This window comes from Phaenicophaeus curvirostris, chromosome 7, assembly GCF_032191515.1.
Source record: "Phaenicophaeus curvirostris isolate KB17595 chromosome 7, BPBGC_Pcur_1.0, whole genome shotgun sequence".
Taxonomy (NCBI): Eukaryota; Metazoa; Chordata; class Aves; order Cuculiformes; family Cuculidae; genus Phaenicophaeus; species Phaenicophaeus curvirostris.
The window spans coordinates 21,578,440-21,599,051 of NC_091398.1; the positions used below are offsets into that span (position 1 = coordinate 21,578,440).

At 42.3% G+C, this 20,612-nt stretch overlaps 1 protein-coding gene across 2 annotated transcripts in view; it reads left to right on the plus strand.

The window, feature by feature from the left end:
• Positions 1–18,663: 18,663 nt before the first annotated feature.
• Positions 18,664–20,612, plus strand: part of STK39 (serine/threonine kinase 39) — a 98,124-nt gene continuing 96,175 nt past the window's right edge. For both annotated transcript variants that reach the window (XR_011337743.1, XM_069861168.1), the window contains exon 1: positions 18,664–18,800. Coding sequence is in view for 1 of the 2 variants with exons in the window: in XM_069861168.1 (XP_069717269.1) it covers positions 18,707–18,800 (94 nt within the window). In the remaining variant the exon portion in view is untranslated. The remainder of the gene's footprint in view (positions 18,801–20,612) is intronic.

The window sequence follows — 20,612 nt, forward strand, 5'->3', positions numbered from 1 at the left end:
ACGCTCCCTCAGCAGCACAGAGGCTGGTCAGTCTGTACTTACCTTCCTTGTGAGCTGGATCTACAGATTGTCTCAGGTGAACAGACTCCCGATACTGCCCAGCAGCAATGAGCTACTGAGATGAAACATATTTCTAAGAACATATCCTTATGCAAGACACTTATCACATGCTCCACGCATATATAATAAAATAAAAATAAAAATAAAAATAGCTGGGATTCTGAGTACCTCAGTGAACTGAGAACCTCAGTGAGCAGTAGCAACAGGGCCCATGAAAGTACTATGAAAGTCTCACTTTCCTCTGCTTCTCTTGCACGGATTTAGGGAGATGAAGGGAGCTTTGCAGAGACCTCTAGAATGATGGCATTGGCCCTGCTACCACTGCTGAGCCTTCCAGGTGTGCAGCACATTTCTTTCCACCAGCTGATGCTTGTTAGAACTGACACCAAACTGAGTTTAAATCAAAAGTAATTCTTTCAGAATCCTTTTCTTTCTTCTTTCTCACAGTCTTTCTGCAGCAGCTGCAGCCAATGTATTGTTGCCAAAAGTCACTCAGAAGCCTGATCACTAATTTGCAAAACTGATGCTGTTTGACCATAAGATGCAAACTGCAGCTTGTCTCCAGCAATCAACACTGTGACTTGAAGCACCCTTCAGGCTGGCCACAGCGCTAAAATGGTATCATTGAATTAAAAAGAAAGGTAATGGGATGGCAATGAAGGAGTTGCTCTTTATGAATTTGACCACTCATTCTGGTGTTTTGAAATACGGAAAAGCTGCCTGCAGTATTGACTTAACAAATAGGAAGACAATCCCTTCTATAAGGAAACAATAATTTCTATAGTAATATGGAGGGGCTGGATGAATGGAATCAACTACAAGATAATCAACAGCTTGTTGCAAACAAAGGTCTTTCAAACAGGCAGCCTGACAAAACCAGCTTCTTTCTGGAAACTCATGAGACAAGGGAAGACTGCCTTCCATATGCAGGACATCTCTCCTAATAAAAGCTGGACTGCAAAAAAAAACCAAACCCAAAACACCCAAATGAAACTTCTATCAGGCTAATGGTATTTGTTTTCTTTGAAGCTTTCTTGCTTATCTTGTTTTTTTTCTTATTTTTAAAATGCATTAAAACAAGGAAATCTAAAGTTTGAATTTGAATTCCACTTGCCACACTGCCTTTGGGTCCTGCACCAGTGGTATACTACATGCAGATAAAAGTGACTTCAGTGATCATTCTTTATCAGTAATGTGTTGATATAACTTTATAGCCATATATACTATTTCCTTAGTACCTTAGCACATGGAAGGGGAACTTACACTTTGTTAGAAGCAGGTGGTTATCTGGAAGGAACAGCATCTTCTGATGTATTTGAGATGGAACCTACAACTCGACAAATTTGACTTCCTCCATTTATAGAAATTCATGGGGAAGATATTTCCTATTCTTTTCACATTCAAACCTTTGAAATTACAGTTTGTCAGGTCTCACCTATGGTCAGCAGTGCCTGTCCATCTGGAATGCCTCTGTTTATCTTTGTCTCTTTCTAGCAAACAACTTTTGATCACAGCAGGTAGCAAACCTCACTCTCCCTCTCACCAAATATTGTCTTCATACAAGAGGACTCGATGAGTTACATCTGGAAGACTGAAGTACATGGGAAGTTAAATCTGCATTCTCACAGACTTCTCCTGGGAGCTGGCACTTTCTGGCCACCTTAGGAATAGAGGGTGAGTATCAGTTAGTTTCCTTCCATTTTATAGTGTAAAAGGACCGTGTAATGGGCTAAGACGTCTCACATCTCTCTGTTTCGTTTCGTGGAAATCAAAACATAATAAACTATTGATTACTTTCTGTAACAGACACATTTCCTAATACAGAAATATTTTCTTGCCAAAACAGTGAATGTGACTTTTTTTCACAAGTATTTTTCTAATCGTATTGATACAAACTCCTACACAACATCAACTTCACGCAATAGAATCAACAGCACAGGGACACACTAGAGGCTAATTTTATTTCTTACATACCAACACATCTGGAGTGCTTGAAAAAACGCAGAGCAAGAAACCAGCAGATTTAACTTCTTTTGCTGGTTTTGAAAACAGGATAGGAAAGAGATGAAAGGGCAGATGATCCCAGGCTGGGCTGCTAAGGAGAATTAGTAACAGAAGTGGCTAAATCATCTTTAGTGAAGGATACTTTTATATCTCACTGGAAAGTTATTTGGAAAATTGTACTTAGCTAAATTAGAATCATAGAATCATAGAATAACCAGGTTGGAAGAGACCCACCGGATCATCGAGTCCAACCATTCCTATCAACCACTAAACCATGCCCCTTAGCACCTCATCCACCCGTGCCTTAAACACCTCCAGGGAAGGGGACTCAACCACCTCCCTGGGCAGCCTCTGCCAGTGCCCAGTGACCCTTTCTGTGAAAAATTTTTTCCTAATGTCCAGCCTAAACCTCCCCCGGCGGAGCTTGAGGCCATTCCCTCTTGTCCTGTCCCCTGTCACTTGGGAGAAGAGGCCAGCACCCTCCTCTCCACAACCTCCTTTCAGGTAGTTGTAGAGAGCAATGAGGTCTCCCCTCAGCCTCCTCTTCTCCAGGCTAAACAACCCCAGCTCTCTCAGCCGTTCCTCATAAGGCCTGTTCTCCATCCCACTCACCAGCTTTGTTGCTCTTCTCTGGACTTGTTCCAGAACCTCAACATCCTTCTTGTGGTGAGGGGCCCAGAACTGAACACAGGATTCGAGGAGCGGTCTCACCAGTGCCGAGTACAGAGGGAGAATAACCTCCCTGGACCTGCTGGTCACACCATTTCTGATACAAGCCAAGATGCCATTGGCCTTCTTGGCCACCTGGGCACACTGCTGGCTCATATTCAGTAAACAATTAAAAACAATTCTTTACCTATTATTTAAGTAGAATTTAGAAACCAAATGCAAAACACCAAATGCTGCTCCTATCTGAATTCACTCACTGTAAACTCCACTTTCAGCTATAGTTTGAGTACCAGAGGGAGCCTCCAAAATAATAAAAAAAATATTTTAAAAAAACTCAAGAACTCTGCATTCAGATACACACTCTCTTGGCGTTTTTTGTTTCTTTCAGTCAAATCTGTTCCTCTGTGTTCAAGTTGCTGTCTGTAACCTGGAGGACAGCATTTTCTTCAGTCTCTCTGCCTCTGCATGTCTATTAGCCAACATTTTCTGAACTAGTATGACCTTTTCTATTGGTTTGAGGCATATAAAGTTGATAATCATAGTAGAGGGAGAAAGAAAAAATCTATTTGGTGAACAAATCCATTCTGCTTTAAGGACAGACTGTAGTCCCAGTGATAGATATATCAGATTAACTTATCACTACAATTTGATTTCACCAGGCATCTGCAAAAATGATTTTTTCACATAAGGGAGAGTTTCCAGTGTAGAAAGGGGAGTGAGAGCTCTCTCAAAGATCAGCTCTCTTAAAATCATTCTTTCTTGTTGATGTTTTCACTCTTCTCTGAAACAGCTGAAGTATTTTAACGATCAATGGAACTGCTGAGGTACAGTGTCTCTGTGTATCCACCATAATAAGTACCCAGTCAAGAGCAGGAAGACAAAATAAGAGATAGAACTGACAGTTAATCAGAACAGAGACAATTAGGAATCAAGTAGCACCACATCATTTTTCTAGGTTGGTTGATCACTCTTCACTATGAGGGAAGGAAAAAATTTCCACCTTTTAAATTTGGATGATGTTTTCCAGGAAAAGCAAAAGCTCACCTAATCTGTGAATTCATTTCAGAATGATACTCAGAATTATTTTAAGAAGGAAAAATGGACAAGGAACCTGATAGAGCAAGAGAAAAAATTCTAACCCAAACTCAGTAATAGACATCAGATGGAACCTGGGATTCCCTCTACAAAATCCTCTGACATCCCACCCCAGAAAATTGCATTCTAAAACCAAAATGCAGATGAATGGCAAAAGATAGGTTATAGATATCCTTGGTGGAACTTACAGTAATGCTAATTAAAATAAATACATGCCTTCACAACTATGGTTTTTGAAAATGAAATGATTTCTATTTTGTCCTCTTTCCCTCACTCTCTCCAGGACTTGAATCATAATAATGATGATGATTGGAACAGAAAAGGAACTCTCTTTTTCTTTTGAAATTTTATGGCAGGTAGTCACATAATGACATTTCAGAGAGATTACCTGGGTGATTCTGAAATTCATGGCGTACAATAACTATGTCAAGGCACTTCTTACACTAAAAGCTGTAAACAGACTTAAAATATACACCACAAAGAAAAAGTGGCAGCATAATTTTCACAGTTGGTATTTCATTAAAATTTGCTACTTCATTCGTAGTTCCTGTTTCAATAGCTTATCACTTCAAGTGTTACGTGGTCCACAATTTCTACTTTCTGACAGAGGATTTTACTAAAGCACTTAATAATGAAGTAGATTCAGCTTCATCATCCTAATTTAATTAGTTGCTTTGCCAAGGGACTATTGATACAATTGGAGAAAATCACAGCCCTGCTCTGTCCGATAGCAGCAGGCTGGAAAACTTTCCTGCTGGTGGCAGGACCTGGTGCAGTGCTGATGCTACTGCCTCAGAAAGACTGAACAAACTGCCTCTAGGAGAGGGCATTCATCATCAGTGGGAGGAAAATCCAGACTCCCCATGGCCCGAGCAGTAGCTCCCACGGCCATTGGCATACCTCAGCAAGCATACCACAGGAGAGTGGTAATGGAAAGGCTTTTTTTTTTTTTAGTGTGAATCTGTTTTATATTTGTCTCACTTGCCTATGCCTCAACTTTCCCCTTCTCCACAAAAGCAAGAGGAGTGGGTTTTTCTGGGAAAACCAGGGTCTCTGTTCTCCAGTCCTCTGGGATATGGGGAGTGTTTGAAGTCTGAGGATACACTCTAGACCGGAGTATCTTTTTGAAAAGAAATTCAAAGCATTAGTAATAGTTAAACAAATCGATCTTCATGCTGAATACTGTATTTGAAGAAATATAAACTGTGGGTTTATCTTTCTGGTATGGCAACGTAACAGTGGGGTGGCTTTTATTACACTTCTGAGGAGCTGTGCAAAACAACTATTTAACCCTCCAAAGTGAATGTTAGGAACAGAAGGTGATGGTAACTTGCAGCTCCCCTGAGTGCCTTTACATTAGCAGTCATTCTGGTTTTACAGTTCTCTCACAAAGAGTTTTGTTTGCTGCACTGTATACAAACCAGATTACGTCACACATTCATTACATCTGCACATATACACTAGGGAATAAAGCTGATGTCAATGAATAGACTGAAAAGTTTATTGAACAAGTAAATCTGCAGCAATTCTCTCTCCCTCTATTCTCTCTTCCTGTCCATTTGAGTACAGACTTCTGTAAGGCTTGTTTAAAAGACGTATAAAATTCAGATGTCCTTTGTGATTAAAGGAAAATGTTTTAGTGGAAGTGCTCAGCAGTCAGATTTGGCTATTATTCTCTGACTTTCTTTTTAAGGATAAGGAAAAGACAAGAAAAGATAGCTTAAAAAACATGCAACATGATGAGAATAGGATAAAGACTATAAATAAATAGAAGAGGAGCGGAGAGAATATGCATTGGGATAAACATTACATTGACAAAAATTTTCTGTCCACCCTTTCTTCCTCATCTCATCCTGTTCCAGAGCTAGGAAGAGCCAGGTACAGCTATGAACTGTCTGGATCCCTGTGTGTCACGAAATTTTTCAAAAAATTCACTATAATTACACAAATGACCACTGAATTTTTAAGTTTGATCAGCATTAAGTGCAACAGCATATGAACCCGCATCAGGTTCTCTTCAAATTTAAAAGCATTTGCAAAGTCCTGGTCCTAAGCTTTAGAACTCTGTTAGATGTGATGATCCCAGGTCAAGGAGCACTGCTTCTCCTTTGACTACAGGTCCCACCAGCATCTTCTATCCTTTGCAAAGATGACCTCCAAATGGACTAAACCGAGTTAGAATAAAGCCATAGGACTGACAGGGCCCTGAGTGCACCACTAGGCATCATCCCCTTACAGGGGTTTCACTGCCCGCGCTCGAGGTCCGCTCTGATGCAGTGTGGGTGGGTGACCGGGACCAGCCTGCCGTGAAGAGCTGTGTCTTCACATGGGACCTCTGGCCTCAGCTTGGAGACTCTGCCTAAACCCAGGCCCTTTCCTAAGCTGAGGATTTGTCTGTGCCAGGCTTCTTCCTTCCGCATCCTGACCTTTCCTTGCAGCCCAGACTTCCTGGCTCAGTCTTCAACCTGTCCTGTCCCTACAGAATCGCCTGGCTGCCACCCCCAGGCTCGCCCCCTCGCTTGGCTGGGGTGCTGCCAGGATGCCCCCTGCTCAGGGCAGCCACTGTGCTGGCTGCCTCGCTGGCACCCATGGCTCCTAGCTCGCTTGCCTTCGCAGGGCACGGCAGCCCTTGCTGCTCCCTGATAGATGCAGCTTGGATACAGTCACCTTCCAGAATGCTCCAAGTCTGGGAATACAGCCAGTGCTAAAACCAAACACAAGAGGTATTCTCCCTTGAACACACATAATGGCATGCATGCTTGCCCCTAGTCTGTGATAAATCCCACAAATAGCCCATGGGGAAAAGTAATCAAGGTATATGGAAGAGTGAGGAGTGCTATTGTAAAGCTGTGGTGGAATAAAGATGAGAGATCGTATCTTCCATACAGCTGGGGGAGAGAATAAACAAGCACTTGAACACATGGACTTTCTTCAGTCTTGGAACAGTCGCTAAACCTCAGCAAAATACAGGTAGGAAGAAAGTGCTCAGAGTTTAAACCCTTTGAACAAGTTGAGGGAAACGGCAAAAATGATAGGCACCTGTGAGGCACAGACGCCTGACAGTGAAAAGAGAGACAGAGAAGCTGTCCAGGGGTGTAGGATGTAGGGAGTCTGGAACAACAGCAGCCACAGTATGGCAAAAATTATCTGTACTGAATTTATGATTTTTAATAGGTAGTGAAATTATGTTTTACTCTTCCTGGACTCATCTCTGGAAGGCAGCCCAGGATGAGACTGAGAGGCAAGAGCTGCAGTGGCCGTTCCCTAAAAATATTCTCCCGAAGGCAAAGAGCATTTCTATCCTTGCCAGCTGTCTCCGGTTCTAATCTGCTCCCATCTCCAAGCTGCTTCTGCTTAGGAACTGAAGAACTTATCTAAAAGCCTGTATTTTTAATTAATCTCCTCAATAGTATCAGTTAGAATGGTGAGAGACTACTCCCTCCCATAACCTTGTTTCTGAAAGTATAAAGATACATATAAACTATAGTGTAACAAAATCTCTCTGACTCTGAACAGACTATAAGTAACAGAAGGATGTACACATCCACCTGCTAAAAATAATACAAGCTTCTGCAAATTGCTTAGATAGCTGGACTTGCAAGCAAAGAGCAGACACTTGCTGAGTGACTGGCAGCTGCTTTGAAATCAGTTCTTTGTCTTCTTGCAGTTTGAGGCTGCCGCTAAACGGTGTTCTGTGGCATTCTCTGCAGAGAGACTAAAGACTGATGGGTGGCGGAGTCTGAGACCTTGTTGACTCTGCAGCTGGAGGAAGCCTGTTTGTCTGCCTGTGGTATTACTTTTTTTCCATTAAGCAAGTGGTTCTAGCATCCAGGCTAGCCAGCTTGGCAATTCTCAGGGGCACAAGGTTAAAAATATTTAAAAACTTGAGAAAACGTGGGCTCTTTCTGTTAGGAAATCTCTCATTTGAAAGTAATATTTCTTTGGGTTTATCTGGCTTGCCTCTGCAAACGATATGAACTTATAATTCATAAAGAGAGTGGAAATGTCACCCAAAACTTCCTGAGGAATATGAGATCAGCACTAATAGAAATCAATACAGGTTACTTTCCTGATTCATAATGCATGTGTCAGGTTGCAATTCCCCTAGCTGAAGGCAGGGTGTCTGATATATTTGTCTAGTACTTGAACTAGTGCCCAGCTCTGCAGAATCTACCATTTACATTTAAAAGCAATAGCAAGTTTTGAACCCTAACGTTTGTTCAGAGCTCTCATGTTGTCATTAGGTTGCATAGGTGTTTAAATATGATCGGGTATGTGCCCTAAGAAAACAGTTCTAATCGTGATGGTGAGTGAGCAGCACTATTTCCAGCTCTGGGTCCATCACAGTCCGCAGGGGAAGTTTCCTGAAGGGTCTCATCATTCATATGCTGATGCTTCACTTGTACTAATGCCAGGGAGCCTCCAGGACATTAGGGCCAAGTCCTGCACTTCTTGTGAGTCACCTTCATGTTCTCTGCAAATATACCTGGAAAATGTTTTTTCTTTTCTTTTCTTTTCTTTTCTTTTCTTTTCTTTTCTTTTCTTTTCTTTTCTTTTCTTTTCTTTTCTTTTCTTTTCTTTTCTTTTCTTTTCTTTTCTTTTCTTTTCTTTTCTTTTCTTTTCTTTTCTTTTCTTTTCTTTTCTTTTCTTTTCTTTTCTTTTCTTTTCTTTTCTTTTCTTTTCTTTTCTTTTCTTTTCTTTTTTCTCTCCCCTCCCCTCCCCTCCCCTCCCCTCCCCTCCCCTCTCCTCTCCTCTCCTCTCCTCTCCTCTCCTCTCCTCTTATTGGTCGCTTGGGGGTTGGATGTAAAAACCATTTAAGCTGATTTAAATTCTTCCTCCTATTTTTGGACTAGTTCCTATATCAGTGCTTTCAGGAGTTACATAGTTCAATAAATGCTTTGCCAGAACTTCTAAACAGCTTTGAAGAGGACTAGTACTATCTTTATTCATAACGTGGGAAAATCTTGTGTAAGCCTACAGTAGTTAATTTACTTTACAGCCCAGAATCTAAGGCACTAATTAAAATTATAAGTCTTAATTATTTGATTTAATACATTTGGCAGTCAAGATCTGAATCTAAAAACTAAAAATATTGTCTATTTTTTTCTGTCTCTATACATATGCTGTTGTTTAATTGTTCAATACAGCATTTATACAGTGAAATCTATCAGAGATATATAAATACGCACACAAGTAATGTGAAAAGAAAACTTTTCTTTTGTTTTTATCATTAAAAATAGTAGCATTTTACTGCAGCAGAAGATAGATGTCTTGCAAGTGTTATAACTCCAACATATTTTGAGTTTACATACTGCAGTTTCAAGCAGTGAAAAATACTCCTATGTAACTTCAGAAGTACAGTAAAGGCACGACATAAACTTATCCCTTTAAGGGAGAGATAACAAAAACTTTATGTATTGTCACCTCCTGAGAGTCCTGGGAAAATTAAAAAAAAAAATCTTGTATTTTATCCCTTGTCTGACAAAGCAGTGGAGGAAATATTCATTTCCTTCCCATTATTAAAGGCTACCATGTTTCTGCCTATTAGAGAAAAAACGTCATGTGTCAAAGCAAGTACAAAACTTTTTTGGTCTTCCTTAACTATGGTATTAATAAATTCTTGGAACACATTCAGATATCTCCTTGCTAGAAAGATTGTAGGAGAGAAAGCAGTTCCTACCCTTCAGCTGAGGTCATGTAAATGACCATAGGAAAGTCCTTAGCCAATTCGAGTGCTTCAACATTTTTTCTGGACACCATTTAAAAATATATGGGTAGTTTTAAAGCTTCCAGGTAACAAATGGAGCCTACTTAGATGTCTTACAACTTAAAAATGACAGTGATTTCCCATTGAAATATCACTGCTACTGCTGATGTGGAAATTTCATTTATCCTGCTTGTTTTATATCAAGTGATTCGGTGGTCTTGCCTCAATTCTGCAGCAAACCATCACTCTTCCATCTCATTCCCTACATGTCTGGTCTCCCTCCTTTCTGGGAGCTGGGCGAGGTGCCATATGTTCCTTCCACTGTCTCTGGCTGGAGATGACCTTCTCTGTCATCTCTGGTATCTCTGATGACTTAGTTTAATTTTTGTCTTTTTCAAAGAGGCATTAATCCCTAGGTATGTACCACCTTTCCTGTTCAAGGTTTTCTATTTCTTTATAGGTGTGCACGTGCCATCCTTTCTTCTGTGTCCAGCTTCTTTCATTATTAGTATTCTAGTTAAGAGTTTTCTATCAAAAATGTCAGCAGGTTACCAATGATTCATTCTTATCAATGTAAATTATGCTTTGCACTATTAAATAACAGGATCATCAAAACTGCATCTGACACTGTTTTACTACAGTCCCTTTCATTATGGATGGTATTACTTTAAATGGCTTTCAGCTATTCCACTGAATTAAAGGTAAAAGATGAACTTTATGACCTGGTCAAACTTGTGCAATCTAAACTCCAGCCTAGAATATTTATCTAGCTAAACAAGTCCATCAGCTGCTTAGCTGAGATACTCCTTTCCCATATATGCTCCAGCAAATTGAGAATATTAAATCTATATTATTTTCACAAACATAAACAATGAACCCATGACCTTTTCTTTGACAGGACGGACTCTTTGTCTCCACTGAGGCTGTGTCCATGGCTTATCACAAGCCTGAATAGTTAATCTGATACCACAGAAGCTACAAGGAGGCCAATATAACATTTTACTAACTCTTCTGTTTGCTTGCCTATAACTTTAATACATTTTTCTCTGATGTCTTAAGTATTAGCACTCCGTTGTCTTTAAAAAAAAAAAAAGTTTACATAGAAGTGGTATCTTCCACTAGAATCAGTAAGTGGAGCCAGGCACCTCCTGTTCCAACCTGTTCTAATGACCTTAACTTTGTAGGCTTTACTCTTCAGATGTCTTCTTGGTAATTACAGTCCATATTTTGTTCAAGCCAATCATCTGAGGGTTTTTTTGTCTAATCATTATTTATCTGCTTGACATTTGATTTTGTTCTTGGAAGTAAAGGCTTTCATGGCATTTTGTTGTTTTTCTGTATCATAGGCATTTCCTTCATTCATGCTGCTGCTGTTAGAACCACCTGCAGGTCTTCCTACATTTTGAGCTTAGCCACCTTTCTCCTCTCAGACCCACTTGGAACATCAGGATGTTTTCCACCTTCTGCAGATTTCTTGCTGGAGTGGACAACTTCAGTTGTCTCAGCACGTCAGCAGGCTAGCCAAAATTTTAAACTATTGAAAGACTGGGAATGAAGATTTTGTTTGCAGTTCCAGACACAACCCAGTCCACTGTAGGAAACCAGAGTAAGTTCCTAAAGGTGCACAGCTTAGACAGGTTGCATATTCCCTTGCAATTTCACTCTCCACAGTCATACATTTCAAATATATGTGTAGTCCATTGCTTAAGTCTTTGTAAGACAACTTTGTAGTAAACATTCTAAGTAAGCAGTGTCTGATGTGCATGATGTGTTGGGTTTTTAGTTACTCCAAGATTTTTTTTTCTCACTGACACTGCAGATTCACATGAAAACTCTGTTTAAGTATCATCTTGTCTTTTGTACTGTCAGATATTCCACCCTCCCAGAGCTTCCAGCTCCTCCATCCTTGCCATCAAATACTATTCTTGCCTTTCACTTGTTACCCAACGATGTTCACCCTGGGCTCTACACATCCCAGAGCAAGCTGGACCTGCTCCCCTTGCTTGCAGCATTTTCTTCCCATACAGCTCTCTATAGTGCCACTCAAAGATCACATCCTGGAACTACATCACTTCGTTTGAGTAGGACTTATGTCAGTGAGTACGACTTATGTCAGTGAGTACTTTCACACCAGCACAATGCCATGTGTTGGTGTAATCACCAGTAAGACAAAGCTATGCCTATGCTAGGACTTCTTTACCAACAGAGGAAAAACTGCTTTTTACTGGTACCAATTCCAAATACACTTTCCTGCATATTGGCAAAATTAGGCTTTTATATTAGCATAATAAGTACCCCTACATAAGCATAACAAACAGAACTAGTCGAAGTATGGTTTCTGCTGCCATTCGTAGGTGCAATCATACTGACCAGAGTACTAGGTCACAGCTCGGACTGTGATCAGTGTGTTTGCAGAGGGCACATCATAGGCTTGAACAGCAAAACATACCAGGGTACCTGATTTTCATGCACACTAATTTTACTGATAATGATTGAAACAAAATTAGGAATGCTTTCTTGGCATGTTATATCTAGTGGTATATACTAAATATAGGGCTTTTATGAATTCAGCATCTGTGAATAAAGATGTCTCCTGTAGGTGTTTTGTTTATATTAATAATATGCCAGTAAAATTTAAAAATAGGTTGTGCTAAATTGCCTAATTTCTATTTCTTGTCTAGTATAAGCATGACATTGATAAGTTCTGGGTTCTGTCATTCATGGATAAATGAAATTTTTAAAGAAATCATAAAACCAATAAGGGATGCATTAGAAAATAATGCTGTTTATACCACTACATTTAAAGCTTTCTTTTCTTCATTTACACAAACGGTGTGAGATCCAAAGGAATTGTTAAAGGTCTTTTAAAGAAGACTAAAATCCAAATATTTGAGTCAATGAATGTTTTTTTAGTATTGTGAACATTTGAGGAGAGTATTACTGTACATATTAGCTTTTTTTACTGACAGAAAAGAATTAGAGTGCTTAGGAATTTCAAAGCATTTAATTGTTCTGAGCAAGAGATATTTTTCTTTAGATTTGAATTCTATTTTTAATGCCTTAACTGGCATTTTAATATTCCTAGAGTAGAGACTACTGATTTGTTACCAGATTGTTGTTTCAGACATTATTCTATAATTTGCCTTGGTAGCAGGAGGCTTTGAGAGCTTTAATTTATAAACAGGAAAGGATGGCAACTTCTGGATTTTCCTTTTTTGGCATGTTTCAGCACCTTATTATAGTTGAGGGAATTAGAGCAACAGGCTCTAATTTTCTGAATCTAAATCTGAAGCTTTGTTGACAGTACTTCTGCTCTGTCCTGTGGAAACGACCGGTGGGTATGGCAAGCACTCCCAACAAAAGAAACACTTGAGACTTCTTGATGCTAATCCCATGTTGCCAGGGCTCTGAGTGCACCAACTGGAATTACAACCTCTTCCCATGCTCCCAGAGGTTTCACTGTCTGTACTCAAGGCCAGCTCAGACATGGTATTGCAGTGTAACCTTGGATCAGGGTGCTGTGAAAACAGCCAAGTTGCAAGAAAGAGCTGGTCTTTGCTGCATTCAAGGTCAGGCCCTTGCCCGTGGTCCTTGCCTGAGCTATGCTGTTAGCTGTGCTTGGTTCTTGCCTGAGTCTGCTATGCTATAGTAGTGCCCAGCCTTGCACCCTGCTGATCCCGACTCTGCCTTGCTGACTGCAGCTCAGACCTGCTCTGTCCCTACAGAACCACCTGGCGGTCATCAGACTGTCTGGCTGCCATCCCTGGGCCTGCCCCTTCGTCTGCCTGGGGTCTCACCAGGACGCCCCATGCTCAGCGCGGCCACTGTCCCTGATGCCCCATTGGCATCCGCAGCCTCCAGCTCCCCTGCCCTCACTGCTCCTGACGCGGCTTACTCAAGCAGGAGCTCTCCATTAAACAGCTTTCATGCTCAAAGTGGACCTAGGTTGATGAGCTTTGCCAGCCCCATGAAAGCAGAGCAAGCTGCCCAGAGAGACAGGAGGCTAAGCTTTTAATAATGCTCAAGTTGAACTGGGAATCTTAAGGAATTACTTGAGGGGAAACTTAGCCAGCAACTCTGGGCAGTTTAATTTTCCTCTTGCAAATCCTAATGCTTGAAAAAAAGCATAAAATATGAGCAAAGTTTATTTTGGTTTTGGCTGCCATTTTGATTTCCCAGAAAGCCCTGCTTGTCAGACCCCAGGTTTTCTATTAGAAAAAACCCTGGAAATTTAAAATGTAGCCACAAATTTTTGTTTAATGGTTGGGTTTCATACAAAGGCATATTTATGACATTTAGATTACAAAATTATTTCAGCTTACATCTCCAAAAGTAAAAGGAGAACATTTTAAAGTGTTTCAATCCCAAGAACTCAAGCGCTTCATAAACATAGCTGAATTGAAGTTTGCTGATTTCTAGTAAAGTACGTACTGTTCCTTCCCTGATCCTTTAAATAGAAAACAAGGAAAGATTAGGGTCATTTACTCAAATGATGAATAGCCTTTTATAATTAAGGTATTTGTTTTGGATTTGGCGTCATTTCATGTCCATCTAACAAAACTAAAACTGTGTTCCTATTTAAACAGTGGCATATCCCATTCCCCACTATCTGCCACATTTTTCTTATGTCTCTCCTGTCTACTATTTGTTTGGCTGCCCAGCGAATTAACTAATGTTTTCAGCTAAACCAAACCAGGAATCAGCTGTCTGTTAGATTAGGTCGCTGATCTTGCTGCAAGACTGTGTGAAATTCTATCCTTAGAAAAAGTGTTATATCCCCAGTTTTGCTACGGACTTCTTGTATGACCTTTAGCAAATACCTTAAGCTTTCTCTGTTTCCAGTTGTGAAATCGAGATAATTATATTCCTTAGCCTTTTGGTATGCAAAGATTAATTTATTCATGTTCATCTCTTACAATGATGAGCCACAGAAGTTCCTAGATCAACACTTTTATACATTTTAGTTTTATCCATTGACAGCTATCGAGAGTTCACTCCTGTTAAAAGCCTCAGTAAGCCAGACACCTCCACATCTTAGTGATATTAAACTGGACTTCAAAAGCAACAATAATACTTTGCCCATTGTCATCTTCATGGTCACTTTATCCTAAATTAATTCAAATTATCACAGCAGAAATTGTGATTCCTCCAGGTTCCAGAAGGTATTTGCTGCAAAAAGATTATTGTTGCCAATGCACGAATGGCTAGTGTGTAAATATTCTAATGTATACACAGTTCTAATTTGAATGTTTGAAATGCATAATCATTGGTGTGCCATCATGATTTAGGTAATGAGCCAGTGGTGCTTATGGTGCTAGGATGAGGTAGTCATTTTTAAGCTGGTGATTTTCAAGCTTTCATTGGTTTAGTAGCAACAGCGTGTTAACTGCAAAATGCGTTCTCATGGTCTCATCTGAAAAATTAGATGGGGAGGATGTGAAGACTTAACTACCCTAATGGTGGCTCCTACCATGCAATGCTAGCTGTGACATTGAGGAACAACCTCTATCATTAAGACCGAGCCTGTGTCTGGTCTCCAGCTCTGCAGAGAAATTCACATAGGCTCCATTATTTTAAGTGATATCTTCAATGCACCTCACATTCAGAGTGGTTGAGACAAAGATGTGGATTTCCTGCATCTATGGCCTGGAAGATAGGATGGTCAAATAAGAAAATAGTTAAGAAAAAGGTTTGGTGTTCACATGAAAGAAAATAGTACTTCACTCTGTTTCTAATAGAAAGAGTCACTAATCACAGTGGCACTTGTTGTGGCACTGACTGTATTTGCCAGAAAGGCAGTGGAAGTTTCTGTTGCATGGGGTGTAGCATATAAGGAAATAATTAAAAAGCTTGCTTGGCTATATAACAATAAACTCTAGTTTAATCGTTACTGGTTCAATAATCATTAATATCCAGAACACAAAATCTTCCTACCTGAGTTTAAGGAGTAAATTTGCTAAGTGGAACAACTTGCAAAGGTTTATAAGGCAAGAAGTGGGGGTGTGGGGAGGCAGAGGAACGAGACAAAAGCCACCAATGGCTTCAACCTAGGAAAACGAATAACAGTGGTTTATTTTGTAACATCACTGCACTCTAATAGACATTTACTTCAGTGAGACTTAGCGAGAACGCAGCTACGGTGACTTCTGAATCAAAGTTTTTCCAGTGCATTAAGTAAGACACTTTTTGTAATGTGAACTGTCAAGAAGATTCTCTTGTTTTTTGTGTGAGCAGAAACTAACATAAGCTGCAAGCTTTGATGAAATCAAGCATTCTAGTGACAATAAAGAGCATATTACCTATTTATCTACACATTCATTAGAAGAGAAAGGGAGGTTGAAAGTATTTAGTCCACTCCCATTGCACCAGCTGCTGCTGTGTCAGTCTTCATATCTCATGATAAAGCACAGCCATCACCATTAATTAGTGCTACACCATGTGTTGGTCATAACTGCAAGATTAGGCGATTTTGTTTGGAGAAAATATGGTTTTACTGTGTTTCTTTCTCTGAGGTAGAAGTGATAGTAGAGAGAATAGCTCCTTCTAGCTCTGGTTTAGTATACGCTAGGTTATATGGCTATTTTGGTTGCATCTGCTGCCTTTCTACTCAGAAAAAAAGGAGTGTGTGGATACTATCCCCTCTGCATGCTACTAGTGTATATGCCATTGCTTATTAATGCCAGTCCTCATGCTTATCTTTCACTTTATATAGGTATGTTTATGTTTAAATCTAACTAACTGGTCTGAAATGTTATTGTAAGCACCAATGTTATTCTCATCTAAATCCTTCAAACCTAGAAATGAAGTCTGACTTATTTTTATCCAATTTTTTTTTCCCTGTCTGCAGAGGATACTGATAAGGACTATTGAAATATCTGAGCATTAGCCTAACTCTTCTCCCATGGTGGCCTATAGGGTTTTAAATATTGCCAGATCTGATTGTAGCCTGGCTATGTAAAGCCTTTGTTCACTTTGGAATCAGTCATTTGGTGACTGGACTCCGCCACCCAGACAACCTCTTGGAGTATGGTCTTCAGTCACTAGGAAAAACGAAACCGTATTCAGACAGGACCATTCTGAACCATCTTCAACTCACAGAACAGTGATTTTGAGTGAGCCATAGCTCTGTCTCTGGGCTCTCCAAAATTTGGAGATTGCTGTTCTTTTCAGTGTCTGAAAAGTCTTGTGGAAGAACTGCTGCCTGTCCTACTTCGAACAGCAAAGCCTTCAGTAATGCAGGGCTCTTCTCCTACGTCCCCAGCAGGGGACCTGCTTTTCAAAGGCAGACTGGCCTACTCTGTCAGAAGCAAACGCTTCAAGGTCTTGCTGTTGCTTTCTTTCCTAGCATCTTACCCGACCCTAAGGCTCTGGCATTTTTCTTGAGTTGTAGGCTGAACACACAGAACGTTTCCCACAGGTCCTACTGCTTATAAAATTGCTGTCCTGGAAAGTGCTGCTCATTGCAACAAATTGCAAAAGGCAGTTACGCTCTAGAAGTTCCCAAAGTCGTAGGATTAGTGGGACAAATTTGGACAATAATGAGGACAAAAATTACTATTAACAGAATCAGCTGTAAAACAGCAGTTTAGCTAGTGATATGTCAGGAGCATCACAGAAATTCATGGCTCGGGAACTGAACGCACCCCCCATGCCCCCCCCCCAACCTGCAACAACTGAGTACAGATGGAGAAGTTGGCTGTTTTCCATCAATAGTGAGTAACCCATTTTTCTGTGCTGATTGATTTGGCCTGTGCTGTTGCTGTCTTACTTATTTTTTTCTACGTTATTGCTGGCAGAAAGATCTTATCTCCTCACACGTTTGTCTAATGTTGGCAGTAAGCTTAATATCAAATGACAATTCAATGCTTCCTCTTCCATGTCTTGCTGACCTTCAGTTTTGTAGCAATCTCTAATGTGTGTACATGAAAATATATTCGTCACCTAGCTTTTAAAAGTGAGATTGAGAGGAATCATTAGCTTCGTACAAAAACATGCAATATTTTTTTCTGCTACTAGGAGCCTCTATACTAAGCTTAACTGTTGCATATGAGAAAATGGAAGTTCTGTGCACAAACGATTCCATATTTGCAAGCTGCTGACAGACCTTCTGATGAAATGTTAAGCAGTAGTGAGTTTATTCTTCTTTCAGCTTTCTCAGCAACACAGCAACAGAGAAGTAACTTGTTTTCCTTTTTGGAATAACCTTCTTATACCTGAAAGCCTTCACTGAATAAACTGCACAAAAAAATTTAGTTAGTAAAAGACTGAACTAGGACTGAATAAAGTATCTAACAGGTTGGGTTATGGGTTATCTTTTTATTTTAAATCACACTTCATCATACTTCCTACGATTTTATGAGATTCGGTTCTGTTTTTAATCAGTGCTAACTTTGAAAGTTTTCCCGCTCACGTATTTTTATTGCTGGTTCTAACCACCTTAAATTTCTGCTGTAGTAGGAAGTCAGATTTCAAAATCTATGTAAATATTTTCTTACCCTTCTCCCGCATCTCCATAAATCTTACAACACAAACCGTTCAACGTAGTAGTGAAACCGCAGACTGCACAAGTAGCGATTTTGTAAATTACTTCGTAGTAAGTCAAGTCTTACTGATGATACAAACAGTGACATTACGGAGGGGGTGGAAAGGGAAACGGAACAGTTCTGTGCAGCTGTCGGCAGCGGTGTTTCAACTAACCACACATCCTCTTTATCTCATCTTGTACACTGGTTGGACTCGATGATCCTCTGGGTCTTTTCCAACCCAGCGATTCCGTGAGGCAGCGCGGATTCTCGCCTTGCGGAGCGGCCCCAGCGGCCGGGTCCGGGCCGGCCCCGGGCAGCGCCTCCCGCCGCGCGGGGCTCTGCCCCTCCCTGCAAAGGGCCACCCGTGTCCCCACTCTGCCGGGCCGGAGCCCTCATCGCTGACAAAAACGAACGTTTGTTTGTCTCGGTGTTTCCCCCCCCGCCCCGCCTCCCCGAGTCGAAACCCTCGGGCGGCAGCGCTCCAGCCGCCGGCCGCACAGGTGCCTCCCCGCATCGCCGCCGCGATGGGGCCGGCGGGGCCGCCCCCCGCTCCCCTCCGCCTCTGCCTCCTCCCCCTCGCCGCGCCGCCTCCTCCCCGCGCCGGGCGAAAGGTGCCGGCGGCAGGGAACTTTGGGGCGGCCGCGCCATGGCGGAGCAGGGCGAGTCCCCGGCGCACGCCGCGCCGCCCGCCGCGGGGTGGCCCATCTGCAGGGACGCCTACGAGCTGCAGGAGGTTATCGGTCAGTGGCGCGGGGGGCGCGGGGCGGCTGCGGGCCTAGCGCCGCTCAGCCTCGCGGCGGGGGCGCCCGGCGCTGCGGCGGCAGCGCTGCCGCAAACTTTATCCGGGGGGGGGGGGGGCGGCGGCGGCGGCGGCTGCCGCTTCTAGAAGGCGGCGCGCCCCGCCCGCTGCGGCCCGGCGGGGGCTGCTCTGCCGCTACCCGCGGCGCATCCCTACCGCATCTCCTAGCGCATCGCAGCCGCGTCGCCGCCCCGGGGCCGCGCGCCTGCGGGCTTTGTGCGCGCGGGGGATGCGCACGTGCGCGCGGATTACTCGGCATTTTTCTCACGGTCGCTGGCGGGATGGTGGGGGGGGAGGGTGGTCTCGCCGCGGGGCCCGCGCTGTATCGTGGCGGCTTCCTTTAGGTGTTTTTATTATTATTAAAAACTAAACCGCATCTACTTAACCGTTTTCCTCTCCCCCCCTCCTCGTGCGTGGCCTTTCGGCTCCGTTTCGCCCCGTGCCGGCCGCCCGCGGGTCGCGGCGGCTCCGTCCCCGGCATCAGCCCCGGGACGCTGATCGTGCCCCGGTTTGGTTTCTGAGCGGTGCTGGGTGAAGAGGTGCCCGGTGTCAGCGGCGTGTGCGATGGAAAGTTTTCTGTCTCCTGACCTAGGCGCTGCTTGTTGCTTATGAACCGCTTTGGATGTTTAGCCTGGAGAAGAGGAGGCTGAGGGGAGACCTCATTGCTCTCTACAACTACCTGAAAGGAGGTTGTGGAGAGGAGGGTGCTGGCCTCTTCTCCCAAGTGACAGGGGACAGGACAAGAGGGAATGACCTCAAGCTCCGCCAGGGGAGGTTCAGGCTGGACATTAGGAAAAAATGTTTCACAGAAAGGGTCATTGGGCACTGGCAGAGGCTGCCCAGGGAGGTGGTTGAGTCCCCTTCCCTGGAGGTGTTTAAGGGACGGGCGGACGAAGTGCTGAGGGACATGGTTTAGTGTTTGATAGGAATGGTTGGACTCGATGATCCTGGGGGTCTTTTCCAACCTAGTGATTCTATGAATACACTTTTATTTCTTTGTAATGTTTTAAATCTCCAGCAAATATTCCAGAAGGCAAAGGCTGGCTCTGAGACTGTGTTTGCTGCTTCTTATGAACGAGGCCGCCTCACTGAAAAAATCCAGGAGTGTTGCCTGCTGCTGATCTTGGTCATCTTCTGTATTACACACCGGTTGCTAACTGTTAACAGGCTGATGACAGCCAGAACTACATGTTACTGAACGGGGTTCCAAGTTGCATGTGCTCGGCTTTGTCAGGAAGCTTTTTATTTTCTACAGGCAAAAGTTGAGAAAAGTGCTTCTTCCTGAAAATGGGATGGTGCTGGGTTGACCCAGGTGGTACCTTTGTATTTCTCTTTGCACTTCTTAGGCTGCGAAAAGGGACTGAGGAGGGGTGAGGGTTCAGGTCCCTGGGGATGATGGGCCTGGCGCTCTGGCGTAGCCCACACCATGGGCAGGGATTTACTGTCCAGAGGACTTTGTTTTACTCAATCTGGGGAATCAATCTAAATTAGCCAAGCAGGAACGATTCCAGTAGCATAAGCTGTATCTTTTCTAAGGAGTAAATCCCTCTTGTAAGGTAAAAAAAAGCCTTGAAGGTATTGGATTAATTGTCGTCTAGGGTGTAACATGGGTCATATGAGTTATTGAAATAGTTGTTTTCTGTTCCGGTACCTGTAGAATGCCTGGCTGAAAGCTGCATTTAGAAACTCCTTTCTGCTTTCTTCTTTCCACAGAAAAGCTTGTATCTTTTGATATGTAAAATATATTTCTAAA